This window comes from Elgaria multicarinata, chromosome 3, assembly GCF_023053635.1.
Source record: "Elgaria multicarinata webbii isolate HBS135686 ecotype San Diego chromosome 3, rElgMul1.1.pri, whole genome shotgun sequence".
Classification (NCBI taxonomy): domain Eukaryota; kingdom Metazoa; phylum Chordata; class Lepidosauria; order Squamata; family Anguidae; genus Elgaria; species Elgaria multicarinata.
Genome location: NC_086173.1, coordinates 25,410,499 through 25,427,234, shown reverse-complemented (window position 1 = coordinate 25,427,234; position 16,736 = coordinate 25,410,499). Strand labels below are relative to the sequence as shown.

Sequence of the window (16,736 nt, the reverse complement as noted above, 5' to 3'; positions counted from 1 at the left end):
CGGGTAAGAAATAAATTATTATTATTATTATTATTCATCAATCTCAAAACAATATTTCCATTTTCTGTGCTATATCCTTCCTCTCTACAATGCTATGCAAACTGCACAGTATCTCCCATCAGAGGCCTCAGCTAGACCTATCAGGTCTAGTGCGACGGAGGGGTGAAGATCTCGCAATATTTTTATCACAAGATTTCTGATAAACCCTCTGTTTACATGCGGCGCACGACGACCTTGGAGGGAGAGGACATTGTGGCTGCCATTTCTTTTTTTGTTAAAGAAGAAGAGTGCACAAACGGTCATGCACGAAAGGTGAGGTTTTTAAAATTTTAAATTACTTTCCCCGCTCACCCCACCCCACCCCCAATGGGCACAGAGCTCCTGAGGAGCTCTGCGCCCCGTGCGCAAGTCCCAGCTCCTCGCAAGGAACCATGACGCCCGAACACACGTTCTGCGGTCTCGGGATCATCCCGAGACGGTGGAAGGGGAGGGCAAGATCCCAGGGCAAGGGAGGGATCATCCCTCCCTGCTCCCAGGATTCCCTGTGCATCATGTGGATGCACAGGGACGATCCCAGGGATCACCCCAGGATTTCACCCCGTCTAGCAATGACCTCAGTGTGGAATAGATGGGTAAGCAAACAGGCTCCTCTTGTTTCCCCTCTCATGCCACTTGTTAGATCACCCATGTGATAAATATCAAGGCACGGGCAACTTGTAGCCCTCCAAAAGATGTTGGACTGCAACTCCCATCAGCCCTTACCATTGGCTAAGCTGACTAAAGCTCATGGGAGTTGCAGTCCAAGAGCCTCTGGAGGGCTCCAACTTGCTCACTGGGAGACTGGGAATCACAAAAATTATGTAGGCTGAGGGACCTGTATGAACATTATGATACAATAATTTATTTGTAACCCGCCTTTCTCCCAAGAAAAATGGCACTCGAGGTAACTTACAATCATTAATAAAATGTAATTAAAACCATAATAAAACAAATGTGTTGAAACACAGTTAAAAACATACTAATAGAACAAAACCTGCATCCAACCCAACAGACCTGCTTTCACGCCAAAGGCCCGCTGGAATAAAAAGGTCTTTGTCCGCCAGGAGAAGGAAAGCAAAGAGAGAATGAACTTAGCCTCCCATGGGAGGGAGTTCCACAGCCTTGGAGCAGCCACCAGACACATCTCTAAAGGACACTCTTGAAAGAAGGGCCTCTTTTCTTAAGACTCAGACAGACTTGTATGGGAGAAGGCAGTCAGTCTTTTAGGCAGCTGGGTCCCAAGCTGTATAAGGCAGGGGAGGCAACATGCTGCCCGCAGGCATCCCCCAAGGTGCCTACCCCTCCCTTATTTTTTTTAATTTAATTCTTACCCGTAGCTGGGATTGCTGTGAAATATTTTTCTGGTGCTGAAAACTCTGGGTTCAACAGTTGTTTACTGTGTTGGTACTCGGATCCCACTTTTGCTTTTGCACTCAAGAGTTTTGGCAATTTACTTGTCCTTTGCAGCATTTCCCATGGCAGCCATTTTGTAGCAGTGCCTAGGACATTTCTCAAATTGCCAGATGCCTCCACAGCCCAAAAAGGTTGTCTACCCTGGTATAGGTCATAATTAGAATTTTAAATTCTGCCCCGGAAATAGGCAGAATGCACAAATGTGTAAGAAACTGTAAAGGTGTAAAAGTGGAATGATTTAAGATTTTCTGCTGTAGTTTGACTTCTGAAGTCCATTTAACAGTGAATTGAAATGTTTCAAAGCACCAAAATGCTAATGAAGAGACATACCCTGCTTGGTGTGCCCTGCCACGCTTGCTGCAAAACAGAGGTGTTCGCTCTCTTTTCCCTTCCTCCCTCGGCAAGCCTGAGGCGGGTGCTTTGGATTTTGAATAAATATTCAATTAATTGTTACTAGTTTGAATTTTATTGTTATTATCTTCCTTAGTGGGTCGTTGAAAACCACTATTCTGAATAATGATTTTTATATGGTAGGGTAGGGGGCACTGGGCATGAGTTTGTGGAACCAAGGGGCCAGTTTCCTGAAAAAGTTTGGGAACCACTACGCTAAACCATGCTGCTTAACCACAAAACGGTTAAGGGAATGCATTAAGCACCATGGTTTAGCGTGTTGTCTGAACCACACACACACACACCCCGCCCCATTCTCTCTCTCTCTCTCTCTCTCTCTCACACACACACACACACAGGTTCAAACAATAAAAGGAACAGAGAGAAAATCAGATCATCTTGCACAGAACTTTCCAGGCAGTTTGTCGTATTAAATATATTTGAAATCAATTGAGTAAATGAAGATGCTGTGAAATAACTGATAAAAGAGCAAACACCGCCCCTTATTTTCTCTCTGGCCTGGTTCAGACAACACGCTAAACCATGCTGCTTAACCACGAAATGGTTAAGGGAATGCATTAAGCAGCATGGTTTAGCGTGTTGTCTGAACCAGCGCCCCCCCCTCTCTCTCTCACACCCACCCACACACCCATGCTGCACTCCTACATAATTGGTACTAAGTAAGCCCCATTGAACTCAGTTTGCGCTGTAAGGCACGTAAACCGCGCCTGGGCTTGAAAAGGTGTAGGGAAAGTAAGGATTTACATGGGTCACTTTTTAAGATAGTCTTTTTTGCGGCTTCTCCTCCCACCCCGGAAATGATGTCCTTCAATGGACCTGTAGGGAAATTTAAATAAAGAAAAGCTACGAACCTCCCAACCCCGTCCGAGACTCGATGGCAGTTCTAACTGCGCTCGGAGTCCCAGGCATACGGTAAGGGCGCGCAGGCAACGGCAGCGGAGGAAGTCGGGCCCAGGCCTGGTTCGCTATGCGCATGCTCCGCCTGTTCGTCGGGCTTCCACGCTTCTTCACCCGGAGCCCCATGCCTGGCCCAAAGCGGCCCCGGCCGGCCCGCATCGGCACCCACGGGGGGACCTTCCACTGCGACGAGGCGCTCGCGTGCTTTCTCTTGCGCCTGCTTCCCTCTTATCAGGTAGACAATCCGGATCAGAACCCGCACCCTCCGCTTCGTTACAGCGCCATCCTGTGCATGTTTACGCCGAAGTCAGTCCCACCGGGGCTTACTCTGGACCAAACTGGTGCCCCCTGATGTGGTGGGACTACAACCCCCAGCTACCCTGGGAGTTGTAGTCGAACGCTTCTGGAGTGGGCAAGGCTGCGGTAGAGAGTAGACTCTCTACTCCCTTTAGTACGCACGTGGCGCCCCTCCTCCGAGACGGGCCAAGATGCACCCGCTTCCCCATCCCCGTTTATTGCCAAGGCCCCTTGCAAGCGCCACACTGGATCGGAGCCCAGCTCCGGCCGCCAAGCAAGCGCTCCGCCTCCCCACATCCACCCCGTTTTCCTTTGGATACTTTCTGATGATAAAAACGCATCACCGGGCACGTGCTCAAAACTGAATTGGTGGCTGAACGAAACGTGACACCCCTCGCGCACTTCGGAATTGCACGGATGGTTCCCACCCCCCTCCCCCCAAAAAGCTACACAGCTTTAGGATGTCTTATTTCTTTTTACTGGTTTTCAGAACAAAAGAAAGGATTCCTAATCTGGCGCAGAAGAATTAGAATTCAATACACAGTGCGGTTGATGGGCGCTGTAGGTAAATAGAAATAAGATTTAGCTGTAATGTCGCACTCACCTTGGAAATCCCAGCAGTTTTTGAGCAGTCCCAAGATTGCGCCCAAGCTCACTCCTTATACTGAATCTTTGCAGGCAACAGAGCAGAAAAGAAACCTCCCCACCTCCATTCCACTTGCAAGATACACTTCCTTAGTACTTTTCTATTCCCAGGACTCTAAATAAATCAAATTTTTAACTAATAAATAAATCAGAGTTCTGCATCAAAAAAAGCAGAAAAGAGGAGTCTCTGATCATTGGACGTCTTTGCCTGCCCCCCACGTTACTGGGATTTCATCAGAAGTTGACCATATGCTTTTAAAGCTATTGTCACAATCATAAGAACTAGAAACTTGCATGGTGTTTTTTTTAAAAAAGCAAGTTTCTTCTGATTTCTGGTGTGTAAAAAGCTACATGCATCACATACACACACACACACACACACACAAATATATCGGCTATTCTACAAGGCTAGTTTTGCGGCACTGATCATGTTGGACCTTTGTCATGGGTGATCTCGCATAAGGTAGGGTGGTCTACGTGGTCAGTATGGCACGGATGATGAAGCGGATATACCAGCTTCCTCCCCAGCCCTGTTTTCCAGCAAAGCACTCTGATCCATGCAGTTGCTTAGCCTGATTCCTACCAAGTTCCAGTGGTACAAAAAACAAGAAAAGGGACATGAATTCTTGCGACAGCTGTAATTTTTCAAATTACACTTCAAATTACATCTTGCAAGTACAGCACCCTTGAACCCCAAATTCTGCATACGGGAGCACCAATGCAAAGTTGATGTCACTTATTCTCTTTTTCTTTGAAACCTCCAGCTACTAGCTAGAAAGGAACAGGTGCAGAAACCCCCAGGGGGGCAGTCAGAGTGGCATCAGGGCGCAGTTTGATTCACTGCTTGTGTTTGTTGTCACGCTGTCGTGCCCCCAGGATGCAGAGATCATCCGGACGCGGGATCCCCAGCTGCTCTCAGGCTGTGACGTGGTGGTGGACGTTGGGGGAGAGTACGACCCGCAGAAGCATCGCTATGACCATCACCAGAGGTACTTTTGAGGTCCCTTAAGCATTTCCTCCAAATATGCTAGCCTCTTTCCCTTATTGAGAGCTCTTAAATCTCTCAATGCAGGGGGTGGGGGTTGTGGCCGCCATGCTTCCTTGACCTGGAGCCCTTTTCTTTTCAGTCCACCCGATAACAAGCGTTCTTTTAGTGGATTGCAGTTAAAAGAATAAAATGCGATACAATATTTTGAATTTAATACTGATATTTAATATACAATGTGTGGCACAGTAAGTGAAAAGCATGGAGGACGACAGGGCCAGGCACTAACCGGCAAGAGAAGACATGGTTGATTTTGCTCCTGCTGCATTGGGAGTCTAAGAGGTTCAGCTCTAAACGAGGAGGTTCTATGGTTAGGACATCTTTTGTAGTTTAGATAAACGATGCACATTAAATATCCCTAATTCCTTTTCCCATTCATGTTATGGTAAGGAGCTCATTCCAAACCCCAGGCACATTACCCACTCCCCTCCTTGCACTGTTTCTTTAACATTTGAAGTATTTTTACTGTGCTGCTCAGATGAAAAAGGCTCCCAGAAGAGCTTGCAAAGATCACTAATAAGACACATACAGGCTTACAATCAAAAAGACACAACACAAAAAGAAAAGGGACTAGGAGGGAGGAGAAAAAAAGCAGCTGAGGCACTAGTTCTAAGATGTTTTCTTTTTTGGTTTTGCTTGCTTGTATGGTTCTTAAAAATTGTTGTTTAAATGATTCCAGCAGTCTGCGTATTTATTATTTATTTATTTCATTTTTATACCGCCCAATAGCCGAAGCTGTCTGGGCGGTTCACAAAAATTAAAACCATGGAAAGCATAATAAAACAACCAACAGTCTAAAAACACAATTACAAAATACAATATAAAAAGCACAACCAGGATAAAGCAGAGTGTTTCAGAATTCCAGTTCTGAGCCACTGGGAAACTTTCACTTCCATGTACTGGGACTGGGAGTTCTTGTTACCTTAGAATACAGGGGTGGGACTTTAGGGCTGTTCTTCATGGTCTCTCCTAATATCACCTTGTTCCCTCAGGTCATTCGGAGAGTCGATGCACAGCCTGAAACCTGATAAACCTTGGCAGACCAAGCTGAGCAGTGCAGGGCTGGTGTACTTCCATTTTGGCTCCCAGATTCTGGCCAATCAACTGGGCCTAACAGAGGACGATCCTGTTGTGCGTGTGCTTCATGACAAGGTGTGTGTGAGAAAGCTTCTTCCATATTAGCACACAATTCACAATTGGCTCCTTCTTAGGTTGTTAATAGTGACATGTAAACCCAGGCTGCTGCATTGTTTAGGGACTAAACAACCTGCAGTAAACCCATGTTTTTTGTTGTTTCATAAAGCAGGTAAATAATTTAAAAGAATGTATACATCAACAAATGTTAAAGACTACAAATTTTGTCATTATTATTATTATTATATTTGTATACTGCCCCATAGCCGAAGCTCTCTGAACAGTTTTCATAAGATTAAAACACTTAAAAACAATATACAACATTTAAAACTAGAAAAACATACAACATACACAGAAACATGCATTTAAAACCACTATAAACAGCTTTAAAAATAAATCTAGGATCACTAAAGCTCATCAGATATTGCTAAATGCCTGGGAAAAGAGAAAAGTTTTAACCTGGCACCAAAAAGATATCAATGATGGCACCAGGCAGACCTCGTTGGGGAGATCATTCTATAATTGGGGCAGGGGGCACCACAGAAAAGGCTCTCTCCCTTGTTGCCATCCTTCAAGCTTTCCTTGGAGTAGACACCCGGAGAAGGACATTAGATGTTGAATGAAGTGTACAGGTAGGTTCATGTCGGAAAGGGGTTCCGTCAAGTATTGTGGTCCTGAGCTGTGTAAGGCTTTATAGGTTAAAACCAGCACCTCCTGCTGCAATAAGAGCCCATCAAATGCCTGGGAATACCTGGTGCTGAAAAGATGACCATGTTGGCACCAGGTGAGCCTTGTTGGGGAGAGCATGCCATAATCTGGGGGGCCAAGGGAGCACCACTGAAAAAACTCACTCCGCTGTCACTATCCTCGAAACCAACTCTTGGAGGAGGCACCCAGCAGAGGGCCTCAGATATTGGTCATGAGGTGTGGGTAGGTTCACGCGGAGAGGCATTGCGTCAGGGACTGCAGTTCCAATCTGTAGAAGGCTAGACGCAGGTTTTGTTACAAGTCTGATTGTGGGCCTGTTCACACATGCCTTTAGTGACATGGGAGTGGCTGATCCTGTACTGCTGTGGTGTACGTATGAACGGCCTCTTCGTGTGGATCTCCCTCCCTCCCTTCTGCATGCATTTGAGTTGCCATGAGGAAACAGCTCTCCTGCCGTTCAAATTATCTGTGAATGAACCTCCAAGTCAAATAGGGACATGCAGACTCAAACTGAGCTAATTGTAAGTTGCAGCAGAGAATATTAGGGGCACTGAGGAAACTGGATCCCTCTGTCCACACCCGCTCCCTCAAGCCAAAGCCAATTCTCAAGGGCCTCCTGCTGAACTCGCTCTTTCTCGTTCCCCCCTCCCTTTAGTTGTACGAGAACTTTGTGGAGGAGATTGACGCAATAGACAATGGCATCTCCCAGTGGGACGGAGAGCCCCGCTATGCCATGACCACCAATGTGAGTGCCAGAGTGGCCTACCTGAACCCCCGCTGGAATGACAAGGATCAGGACACTGAGGTAGGAATCTGGGCAAATCTCACGTCTTTTAAAATGTGTATGTCGCCCTTCGGACATGTTTCCCGAGCTGTTTACGGTGCAAAGGATAGGCTTCCTTCAGGTATCCAGGCCTTATGACAAGTGAGGGGCAGGTTTATTTATTTATTTTATTTATTTAGAGTATTTTTATCCCGCACCTCAGCCAAAAGGCTCTCGGAGCAGCTTACAATGTATCAATAAAGAAGACAGTCCCTACCCTCAGGCTTACATTCTAAAAAAGACACGACACACAAGGAAAAGTGGATGAGAAGGGAAGAGGGAGAAAATAAAAAGAAATTAAGGAGACTGTTTAGGCTGGTGGGAAGGCCCTGCTCCGTCCTCTCATCTCCCAATGGAGGGGCAAACCAACAGCTCTGGGGGGATGTTAGCCCTGGGGGGGCGGGAGTGTGGGTGTACTTTTCTCACCGTCTTATACTTTCTATTGGGAAGAGGACTCAACCCATAGTTAAATATTTTTGTCTATGTAGACGGCCAGCTCCCCATTCAAGTGGTCCCTCAGCGAAGCACCTTCTGGTGGGCTCCTTCTGACATCAGCTCCCAGTGGGCTTATCTCGTGACAGCCTCTAGCAGCACTACTGCTCCAATGAGCACCCAAGAGCTGCTATTTTTACTTTCTCAGAATCTCTGAGTGGAGCATTGCTCTGAAGCATTGTGGGAAATCTAACGGCAGTTTTAAAAGGAGCCCAGGTCTCAGCACTGGACTCAGAAACTGCCCAAGAGTGCTGAATGCTGATGCCAGGCCTGCCCATAGAGAGTTCTCGATCAACTGACCACGAGGCAAAGCTGCCTGCGAAGTGGATTCATTCCCTAGCGAGAATAAATAGAGACATTTTGACTTCACGTCTGCACCACAATCCCATCAGACTATTCTTTTATCAAAAAGGCATATTCCTTTAGTGCGGGGCGGTGTGTGTGTGTGTGTGTGTGTGTGTGTGTGTGTGTGTGTGAGGGGCAAATTCCCTCATGGTTAATCTGACACAGGTAGGAGGAGCTAAGACAATGGTGGGCAGGGCCCAAGCCAAAAGTGGGGGTGTCATTCCTTTCCCCCTTTCTGCCACCCTCTTTTCTCTGAAGGATCATGGGAGCTGTAGGCCAAATCATCTGGAGGGCCACTTGTCGCCCACCCCTGACCTAGAGAGTAGATCGGACAACAGAATAGATAGTAGACTCAGACAGTAGTTTTATTGTTAGACAACTCAGTTTTGTTCTGGTTGTACTTTTATATTTTGTGAATCATCCAGAGAGCTTTGGCTGTTGGGTGGGTTAGAAATGAACTAAATACTTAAATAAATAAATGAAACAGTAGGCCTATTTAACTTGCTCGCTTTCCTAAATCCGGGATGGTTCAATGTTAGCACTGTGTCCTTGAGAACCCTTGATATCCGCCTGGTAGGACCCAGGTGGTTAATTCTGAGGATCTGTGGAGCAATATATATTTGCAGCAGTGCTACTTGCTTCTAATCTGCATGAAGCAATTGTGAGCGCAGGGGCCTCAGGGTGAGCTAACGTCGGTCAAGGGTTATGAAGTCTGAACGCAGCCAGCAATTTGTACAAGAACTTCATTCCTGTCCTTCCAAAGGCCTTTTGCATCCAGCTGTCACTGGCTTGAGTGCAGCTGAGGCTGAAGTCTGAAGCGGCCAGCGCTGTGGCCTAATCTGTTTCCTTGAGGGCCAGACCCTTCGTGACGCCCATATGCCCCGCTGTCTGTCTGCAGAAGGGCCACTGGCTCGGAAGTGGCTCGCATAGAAGCCGCTCTCTCCTGTCTTCCCGGAGCAAATCTCACCTGATAAAGAGCAAAGAGACGGCAAAGATTAAAAATATTGGCTTATCTGGAGCGGTGCAAAAGCGGTTGGCCAGTGCCAGCGCCTCGCGTTCTCCAAATAGGCCAGCAGTTACGATGGGCAAAGGGAGCCATTGCGTCGGGCTTCAGGATTTGAATTGTCTTTCTCAGGCTGGTTTCCAGAAGGCCATGGAGCTGGTGGGCAACGAATTCTTGGACCGCCTCGACTACTATTACCGTGCCTGGCTGCCTGCGCGCACCCTGGTGGAGGAGGCCATCCAGCAGCGCTTTGAGGTACTATTTATTTATTTATTTAATTTATTTAAGGATTTTTATGCCGCCATTCGGCTAAAAAAGGCTCTCACGCCGGCTTACAAAAGTATTTCTTGACAGTCCCTGCCCACAGGCTTACAATCTAAAAGACATGACACAAAAGGAAAGGGGATTGGGAGGGAGGAGGAGGAGGAGGGGGAAAAGGAAAGCAAATTCAGGCACTACAATCTTAGTTGGAAAGTTCAGCAGTTACAGGTGACAGCAGGAGGGAGGGGGCTCTCAGCTGGAGCTGGACCCAGGCACGGTGGAGAGGTGCCTGGCTGCTGCTTCCTCCCTCACTGGTGGCCTCTGCAGAGACAGTTGACAGCAGGAGGGAGGGGGCTCTCAGCTGGAGCTGGACCCAGTCACGGTGGAGAGGTGCCTGGCTGCTGCTTCCTCCCTCACCGGTGGCCTCTGCAGAGACAGTTGGTAGCAGGAGGGAGGGGGCTCTCAGCTGGAGCTGGACCCAGTCACGGTGGAGAGGTGCCTGGCTGCTGCTTCCTCCCACACCGGTGGCCTCTGCAGAGACAGTTGGTAGCAGGAGGGAGGGGGCTCTCAGCTGGAGCTGGACCCAGTCACGGTGGAGAGGTGCCTGGCTGCTGCTTCCTCCCTCACTGGTGGCCTCTCCAGAGACAGTTGACAGCAGGAGGGAGGGGACTCAGCTGGAGCTGGACCCAGGCACGGTGGAGAGGTGCCTGGCTGCTGCTTCCTCCCTCACTGGTGGCCTCTCCAGAGACAGTTGACAGCAGGAGGGAGGGGACTCAGCTGGAGCTGGACCCAGGCACGGTGGAGAGGTGCCTGGCTGCTGCTTCCTCCCTCACTGGTGGCCTCTGCAGAGACAGTTGACAGCAGGAGGGAGGGGACTCTCAGCTGGAGCTGGACCCAGGCACGGTGGAGAGGTGCCTGGCTGCTGCTTCCTCCCTCACTGGTGGCCTCTCCAGAGACAGTTGACAGCAGGAGGGAGGGGACTCAGCTGGAGCTGGACCCAGGCACGGTGGAGAGGTGCCTGGCTGCTGCTTCCTCCCTCACTGGTGGCCTCTCCAGAGACAGTTGACAGCAGGAGGGAGGGGACTCAGCTGGAGCTGGACCCAGGCACGGTGGAGAGGTGCCTGGCTGCTGCTTCCTCCCTCACTGGTGGCCTCTGCAGAGACAGTTGACAGCAGGAGGGAGGGGACTCTCAGCTGGAGCTGGACCCAGGCACGGTGGAGAGGTGCCTGGCTGCTGCTTCCTCCCTCACTGGTGGCCTCTCCAGAGACAGTTGACAGCAGGAGGGAGGGGACTCTCAGCTGGAGCTGGACCCAGGCACGGTGGAGAGGTGCCTGGCTGCTGCTTCCTCCCTCACCGGTGGCCTCTCCAGAGACAGTTGACAGCAGGAGGGAGGGGGCTCTCAGCTGGAGCTGGACCCAGGCACGGTGGAGAGGTGCCTGGCTGCTGCTTCCTCCCTCACCGGTGGCCTCTCCAGAGACAGTTGACAGCAGGAGGGAGGGGACTCTCAGCTGGAGCTGGACCCAGGCACGGTGGAGAGGTGCCTGGCTGCTGCTTCCTCCCTCACCGGTGGCCTCTGCAGAGACAGTTGACAGCAGGAGGGAGGGGACTCTCAGCTGGAGCTGGACCCAGGCACGGTGGAGAGGTGCCTGGCTGCTGCTTCCTCCCTCACTGGTGGCCTCTGCAGAGACAGTTGACAGCAGGAGGGAGGGGACTCAGCTGGAGCTGGACCCAGGCACGGTGGAGAGGTGCCTGGCTGCTGCTTCCTCCCTCACCGGTGGCCTCTGCAGAGACAGTTGGTAGCAGGAGGGAGGGGACTCTCAGCTGGAGCTGGACCCAGGCACGGTGGAGAGGTGCCTGGCTGCTGCTTCCTCCCTCACTGGTGGCCTCTGCAGAGACAGTTGACAGCAGGAGGGAGGGGACTCTCAGCTGGAGCTGGACCCAGGCACGGTGGAGAGGTGCCTGGCTGCTGCTTCCTCCCTCACTGGTGGCCTCTGCAGAGACAGTTGGTAGCAGGAGGGAGGGGGCTCTCAGCTGGAGCTGGACCCAGGCACGGTGGAGAGGTGCCTGGCTGCTGCTTCCTCCCTCACTGGTGGCCTCTGCAGAGACAGTTGACAGCAGGAGGGAGGGGACTCTCAGCTGGAGCTGGACCCAGGCACGGTGGAGAGGTGCCTGGCTGCTGCTTCCTCCCTCACTGGTGGCCTCTGCAGAGACAGTTGACAGCAGGAGGGAGGGGACTCAGCTGGAGCTGGACCCAGGCACGGTGGAGAGGTGCCTGGCTGCTGCTTCCTCCCTCACCGGTGGCCTCTGCAGAGACAGTTGGTAGCAGGAGGGAGGGGACTCTCAGCTGGAGCTGGACCCAGGCACGGTGGAGAGGTGCCTGGCTGCTGCTTCCTCCCTCACTGGTGGCCTCTGCAGAGACAGTTGACAGCAGGAGGGAGGGGACTCTCAGCTGGAGCTGGACCCAGGCACGGTGGAGAGGTGCCTGGCTGCTGCTTCCTCCCTCACTGGTGGCCTCTGCAGAGACAGTTGGTAGCAGGAGGGAGGGGGCTCTCAGCTGGAGCTGGACCCAGGCACGGTGGAGAGGTGCCTGGCTGCTGCTTCCTCCCTCACTGGTGGCCTCTGCAGAGACAGTTGACAGCAGGAGGGAGGGGACTCTCAGCTGGAGCTGGACCCAGGCACGGTGGAGAGGTGCCTGGCTGCTGCTTCCTCCCTCACTGGTGGCCTCTCCAGAGACAGTTGACAGCAGGAGGGAGGGGACTCTCAGCTGGAGCTGGACCCAGGCACGGTGGAGAGGTGCCTGGCTGCTGCTTCCTCCCTCACCGGTGGCCTCTCCAGAGACAGTTGACAGCAGGAGGGAGGGGACTCAGCTGGAGCTGGACCCAGGCACGGTGGAGAGGTGCCTGGCTGCTGCTTCCTCCCTCACTGGTGGCCTCTGCAGAGACAGTTGACAGCAGGAGGGAGGGGACTCAGCTGGAGCTGGACCCAGGCACGGTGGAGAGGTGCCTGGCTGCTGCTTCCTCCCTCACTGGTGGCCTCTGCAGAGACAGTTGGTAGCCCAACTGTCACCAGCACGTGTTCCACATGGCTTCATAACAGTATTCATGGTCTACGTGTGGGGGGTCGGGGTGGGGGACCTGTAGCCTTCCAGATAGTGACCTGGTTCGCATGTCACAACAGCCCACCTTGGCTTAATTTACCACGGGGGCTGTCACATCATGCTGGATGTCTGTCAGCGCCATTTTTGCCTGCAAATAACCCATGGCTTGTTTTACGGTTATTTGAGGAATAATCCCTGCCACCTGATTTGCACAGGACAGCAAGCCAGGTGGCTGTAGGCACCCAGCATGATGTCCCAGCCACAGGTAAATTAAGCCATGGTGGGCTGTCAGGACATGCAAACAGCTCTGTTGTTGGACTCCAGCTCCCATCATTCCTAGCAACTGGCCATGCTGGCTGGGCTGATGGGAATTTAAGTCAAAGGCCAGGTTCACAAAGATATCTTTTGATATACTTCGTACTCTGGTTTCTCTTCAGATCATATAAATCTTTCGCCTTTGTTTTCCTTGAAGCTCCTTTTCTCACTATGCACCGGCTTTGCCCCAAGGGGGAATTTCTTATGTGGAAGCGATTCTCAAGTAGAAAAGAACATGAATGCCCATGGTACTTTGCAATGTGCACATAACTGTTTTGCTGCATGTTCACAGCTGGGAGTCCGAAGGTGGAAATAAGCCACAAGCTTCTGTTTCCCACCCTGGCAGAAGCCCAATTTGCATCTGTCTCCAGTTCGAGAGCCACTGGTAGACAGCGCACATTGCCAGGTCATGGGGACTAGAAAGTAAAAGAAAAAGAGAGGCCTGAGCCTCCAGCAGTTTGATGGTGCCACTGGGTCTTGCACTATAGCAGGGATGTTGAACCTCTTTCAGCCCATTACAGAGAAGATCTCAGGGACTGAAAGTAAAAGGGGCATGGCCAGAAAACAAAACCCCCAGCATATTTAAAACACTGCCTGCCAGTCATTAAGCCTTACGGGAGGCACAATCTGCTGCTCCCAGATTATGGAATGACCTCCCGGGAGAGATTTGTCAACTTAACAGTCTTCCAGATTTTAAGAAAGCCATAAAGACTGATCTCTTCCGGCAGGCCTACCTAGTTGAATTTTAAGATGCCTTTTAATGTTGTGCTGATTTTAATAATGTATTAGTTTTAAATGTTTTAATCAATTATATGTATTTTATGGCATTTGCATTTGTGTTGTACCCTTCCTCAATCCAGAGGGAGAGGTGGGTAACTATTATTATTATTATTATTATTATTATTATTATTATTATTATTTCAACCTTTTAAAATGGGGGAGGGGGACTGTACAAAAGCTGTGAAACCACCCAACAATCAGTGGCTGTGGAGGAAGGGGCATGGCCAGAAGCCTAAAATTTGCCCCCCGGGGAGCAGGTTCTGCACCCCTGCAGTAGAGAGGTGGATTTACGTTATAGGACTGGATTTACACTATTGCTTTAAAACGGTTTATAACAATATTGACAACAGTTGGGGCCACTGTCACATTCCATCCTGCTTGGTGTAGATTTGGCCTACAAGAGTAGTCATTGTGATTTGCACTGAAACCACAGCTATCAATCATAGCTGATGCTCCTGCCTGACCTGTGTGGCCATGACATGGTATGATCGGTGACCATGACTTTCCTTGGTAGGTCGATCCCAGCGGTGAGATTCTGGTACTAGCCCAGGGCGGCTGCCCATGGAAGGAGCATCTTTTCAGCCTCGAGCAAGAGATGGATGTGAAGACGCCTCTCAAATTTATCTTGTACACAGACCAGGGTGGCCAGTGGCGGGTACAGAGTGTCCCGGCTGGGCTGCGCACCTTTCAGAACCGGTGAGCAGGAGCTCCGGTACACCTTTTTCCTTGTGTCCTGTCTCTGGAGGCATTCGGGAGAGAGTTTTGAAATCCCATAGTTCCAGATCGTGGGCACCATCTCTCTTGTTGCACCTGTGCTTACATATTTAAAAACAATAAAGAGTCCAATGGCACCTTAAAAGCTAATGAATGGATTGCAGCATAAGACCAGGAATGTAATCACCTATATGAGCAGTTTATATCCCTCTACCCCTTTCCCAGTTCCCTCCTGTAAAGGAAGAGAGCCAGCAACCACTGGTTTTTTCACACTGGATTCAGCACGGAACCCCGGGGAGACACTCCAAGCTCACACAATATGAGGTTTTAGACCTTTTATTAGGAAAAGGGTAGGAACACAGGGTTTGGTTTAATCCAACAATACATGCACACTAATAGAACCCAACACCACAAGCTAAAATCTATCACAGGTTACATACATCACCGGTCTCCTTTTCGGCCGACAGCAGACACCCCCCGGCTTCTCCCCAACCTCTTTTATACCCTTCCCCCAGGCTCCAAACTTCCTCCCTCCCCAATTAGATGGATGGTGTTTTTTTCACACCCCGAGCCGCCTGGCTCATCGCTCAAGTCCATTAGACAGTTACAACTTCTCCATTCCGGTGCTGCCCACATGCATCTGCGTTTCTTATCAGTTCTTCTCTAAAACCATAAAAATAAGATCATAAATCAAAGTTAAAAGTCATGCCATGCTCTAGGAACAGGTTAACCCTTGCCTTACCCTTACACCTCCCACTTCTGTTCATTCCACTTCCTGCACCTCAGGTATTCTGTCAGTAAAATGGGAATAATAATGACTAACTAAATGGGTTGTTGTGGGGATAGAGTGAAATAAGGATATATTGCAGCCTTGCCCCAAGCTAAGGCCTAGTGAATATCAAAGCACGTGGACCAGGCTGAGGTAGGATTTAGTCCCTTTTACTTTTCCTGTGGCTGCAAGTCATTCTTCCCACCCCCGTGGGCCACATCTTATAACACCCCTCCCAGTGCCAGAAAAGAAGCATCCAGAGCAGCTACAGAGTATCAAAAGGGTCAAAAATGGTTTTCAGGCTCATTTTGTCCCTTTGGTGCTCTGTAGTCATAGCTACAGAGCACTAAAAGGATCAAAAATACTTCAAAATGACGGCTGTATTTTGGTGTGTGTGTGTGTGTGTGTGTGTGTATGTTACCAGTTTGGGGGGGGCATCAGGGCCAGAACTACAGGCCGCACATTGGCCACTCCTGCTCTAAGGCCATCCCGGGATACAAGGCTAATTCCACCCCCTGCTCCCGGCCGTGGTCACTCTTGATTTTCTTCCCCCACCCTTCCACAGGTTGTCGCTTCTGGAGGAATGGTGCGGTTTGCGCGACGAGGAGCTCTCTGAGGTCAGCGGGATCCCTGGTTGCGTCTTTGTCCACTCCAGCGGCTTCATTGGGGGCAACCACTCCAAGGAAGGGGCGCTGGAAATGGCGCAGAAGACGTTGGCTCAGCAGATGGAAGCCAACTGAAGACCTAAGCACCTCCCAGATGGACTTGTGGGGATTCCCCTTTCTGTGCGATTGCCATAAACTATGGGTTGTTTTGAAACAAACAAAACCACCCTGTTTGCATATGTATGCCTGAGACAAAATGTTGGACGGTGAGCTGGAGATAAACCCTCAAAACAGTGCCAGGGATTGGATCCAGGATCTGCCTTCCACAAGAGGAAGGGCTCCCCTGCAGAAGGTCCCTCCACCTGATTTTGGGAGGTCCCCTCCCCTCATCCTGTTCTGCAGGGTCTCCTGACTCCAAGGGTGCCGGAGGGGCTGCTGTGGAAAGGAGGGTGCAGGGAAGTCTACTGCCAGCACAGTTGTACCAGCTTAAATCTGGATCTAACCCCTGGAAAACAACAAAGTAAAAGAATCCTTTTGGGAATGGGCCAGAAGGGGCTACTGAAAGTCTTTTGTCTGCTACCACCCATCACCCACCTCCGATTCTCTTGCAAAGAACTTAGGAGCTGGGCACATGGGTAGGGTGACCATATGGAAAGGAGGACAGGGCTCCTGTATATTTAATAGTTGTATTGAAAAGGGCATTTCAGCAGGTGTCATTTGTATGCATGCAGCACCTGGTGAAATTCCCTTTTCATCATAACAGTTAAAGCTGCAGGAGCCCTGCCCTCTTTTGCTAGAGTGACCAGGGCAGGGCTCCTGCAGCTTCAACTGTTGTGATGAAGATGGAATTTCACCAGGTGCTGCATGTATACAAGTGACACCTGCTGACATTCCCTTTTCTATGCAACTGTTAAAGATACAGGAGCCCTGTCCTCCTTTCCAT

At 50.2% G+C, this 16,736-nt stretch overlaps 1 protein-coding gene across 2 annotated transcripts; it reads left to right on the top strand.

Moving 5' to 3' along the window:
• The first annotated feature begins 2,722 nt into the window (after nt 1-2,722).
• Nucleotides 2,723-16,512, top strand: MYG1 (MYG1 exonuclease). 2 transcript variants are annotated; one of them, XM_063119685.1, is made up of 7 exons: nt 2,723-2,775; nt 4,579-4,691; nt 5,740-5,899; nt 7,245-7,394; nt 9,385-9,507; nt 14,220-14,401; nt 15,754-16,512. In XM_063119685.1, exons 3-7 carry the CDS (start codon nt 5,756-5,758, stop codon nt 15,926-15,928), a joined length of 774 nt encoding a protein of 257 aa, XP_062975755.1. In that variant the 5' UTR covers nt 2,723-2,775; nt 4,579-4,691; nt 5,740-5,755; the 3' UTR covers nt 15,929-16,512. The 2 variants fall into 2 exon arrangements, with proteins under 2 accessions (XP_062975755.1, XP_062975754.1); XM_063119684.1 differs by lacking the exon at nt 2,723-2,775 and adding an exon at nt 2,833-2,995.
• Nucleotides 16,513-16,736: the final 224 nt, after the last annotated feature.

What these genes read in the sequence shown, in the direction of transcription:
- MYG1 (XM_063119684.1), top strand. Translation starts at nt 2,837, where the DNA reads ATGCTCCGCCTGTTCGTCGGGCTTCCACGCTTCTTCACCCGGAGCCCC. An exon ending in ACAAGGATCAGGACACTGAG is followed by an intron (nt 7,395 to 9,384) that starts GTAGGAATCTGG and finishes TGTCTTTCTCAG; the next exon opens with GCTGGTTTCCAGAAGGCCAT. An exon ending in CTGCGCACCTTTCAGAACCG is followed by an intron (nt 14,402 to 15,753) that starts GTGAGCAGGAGC and finishes ACCCTTCCACAG; the next exon opens with GTTGTCGCTTCTGGAGGAAT.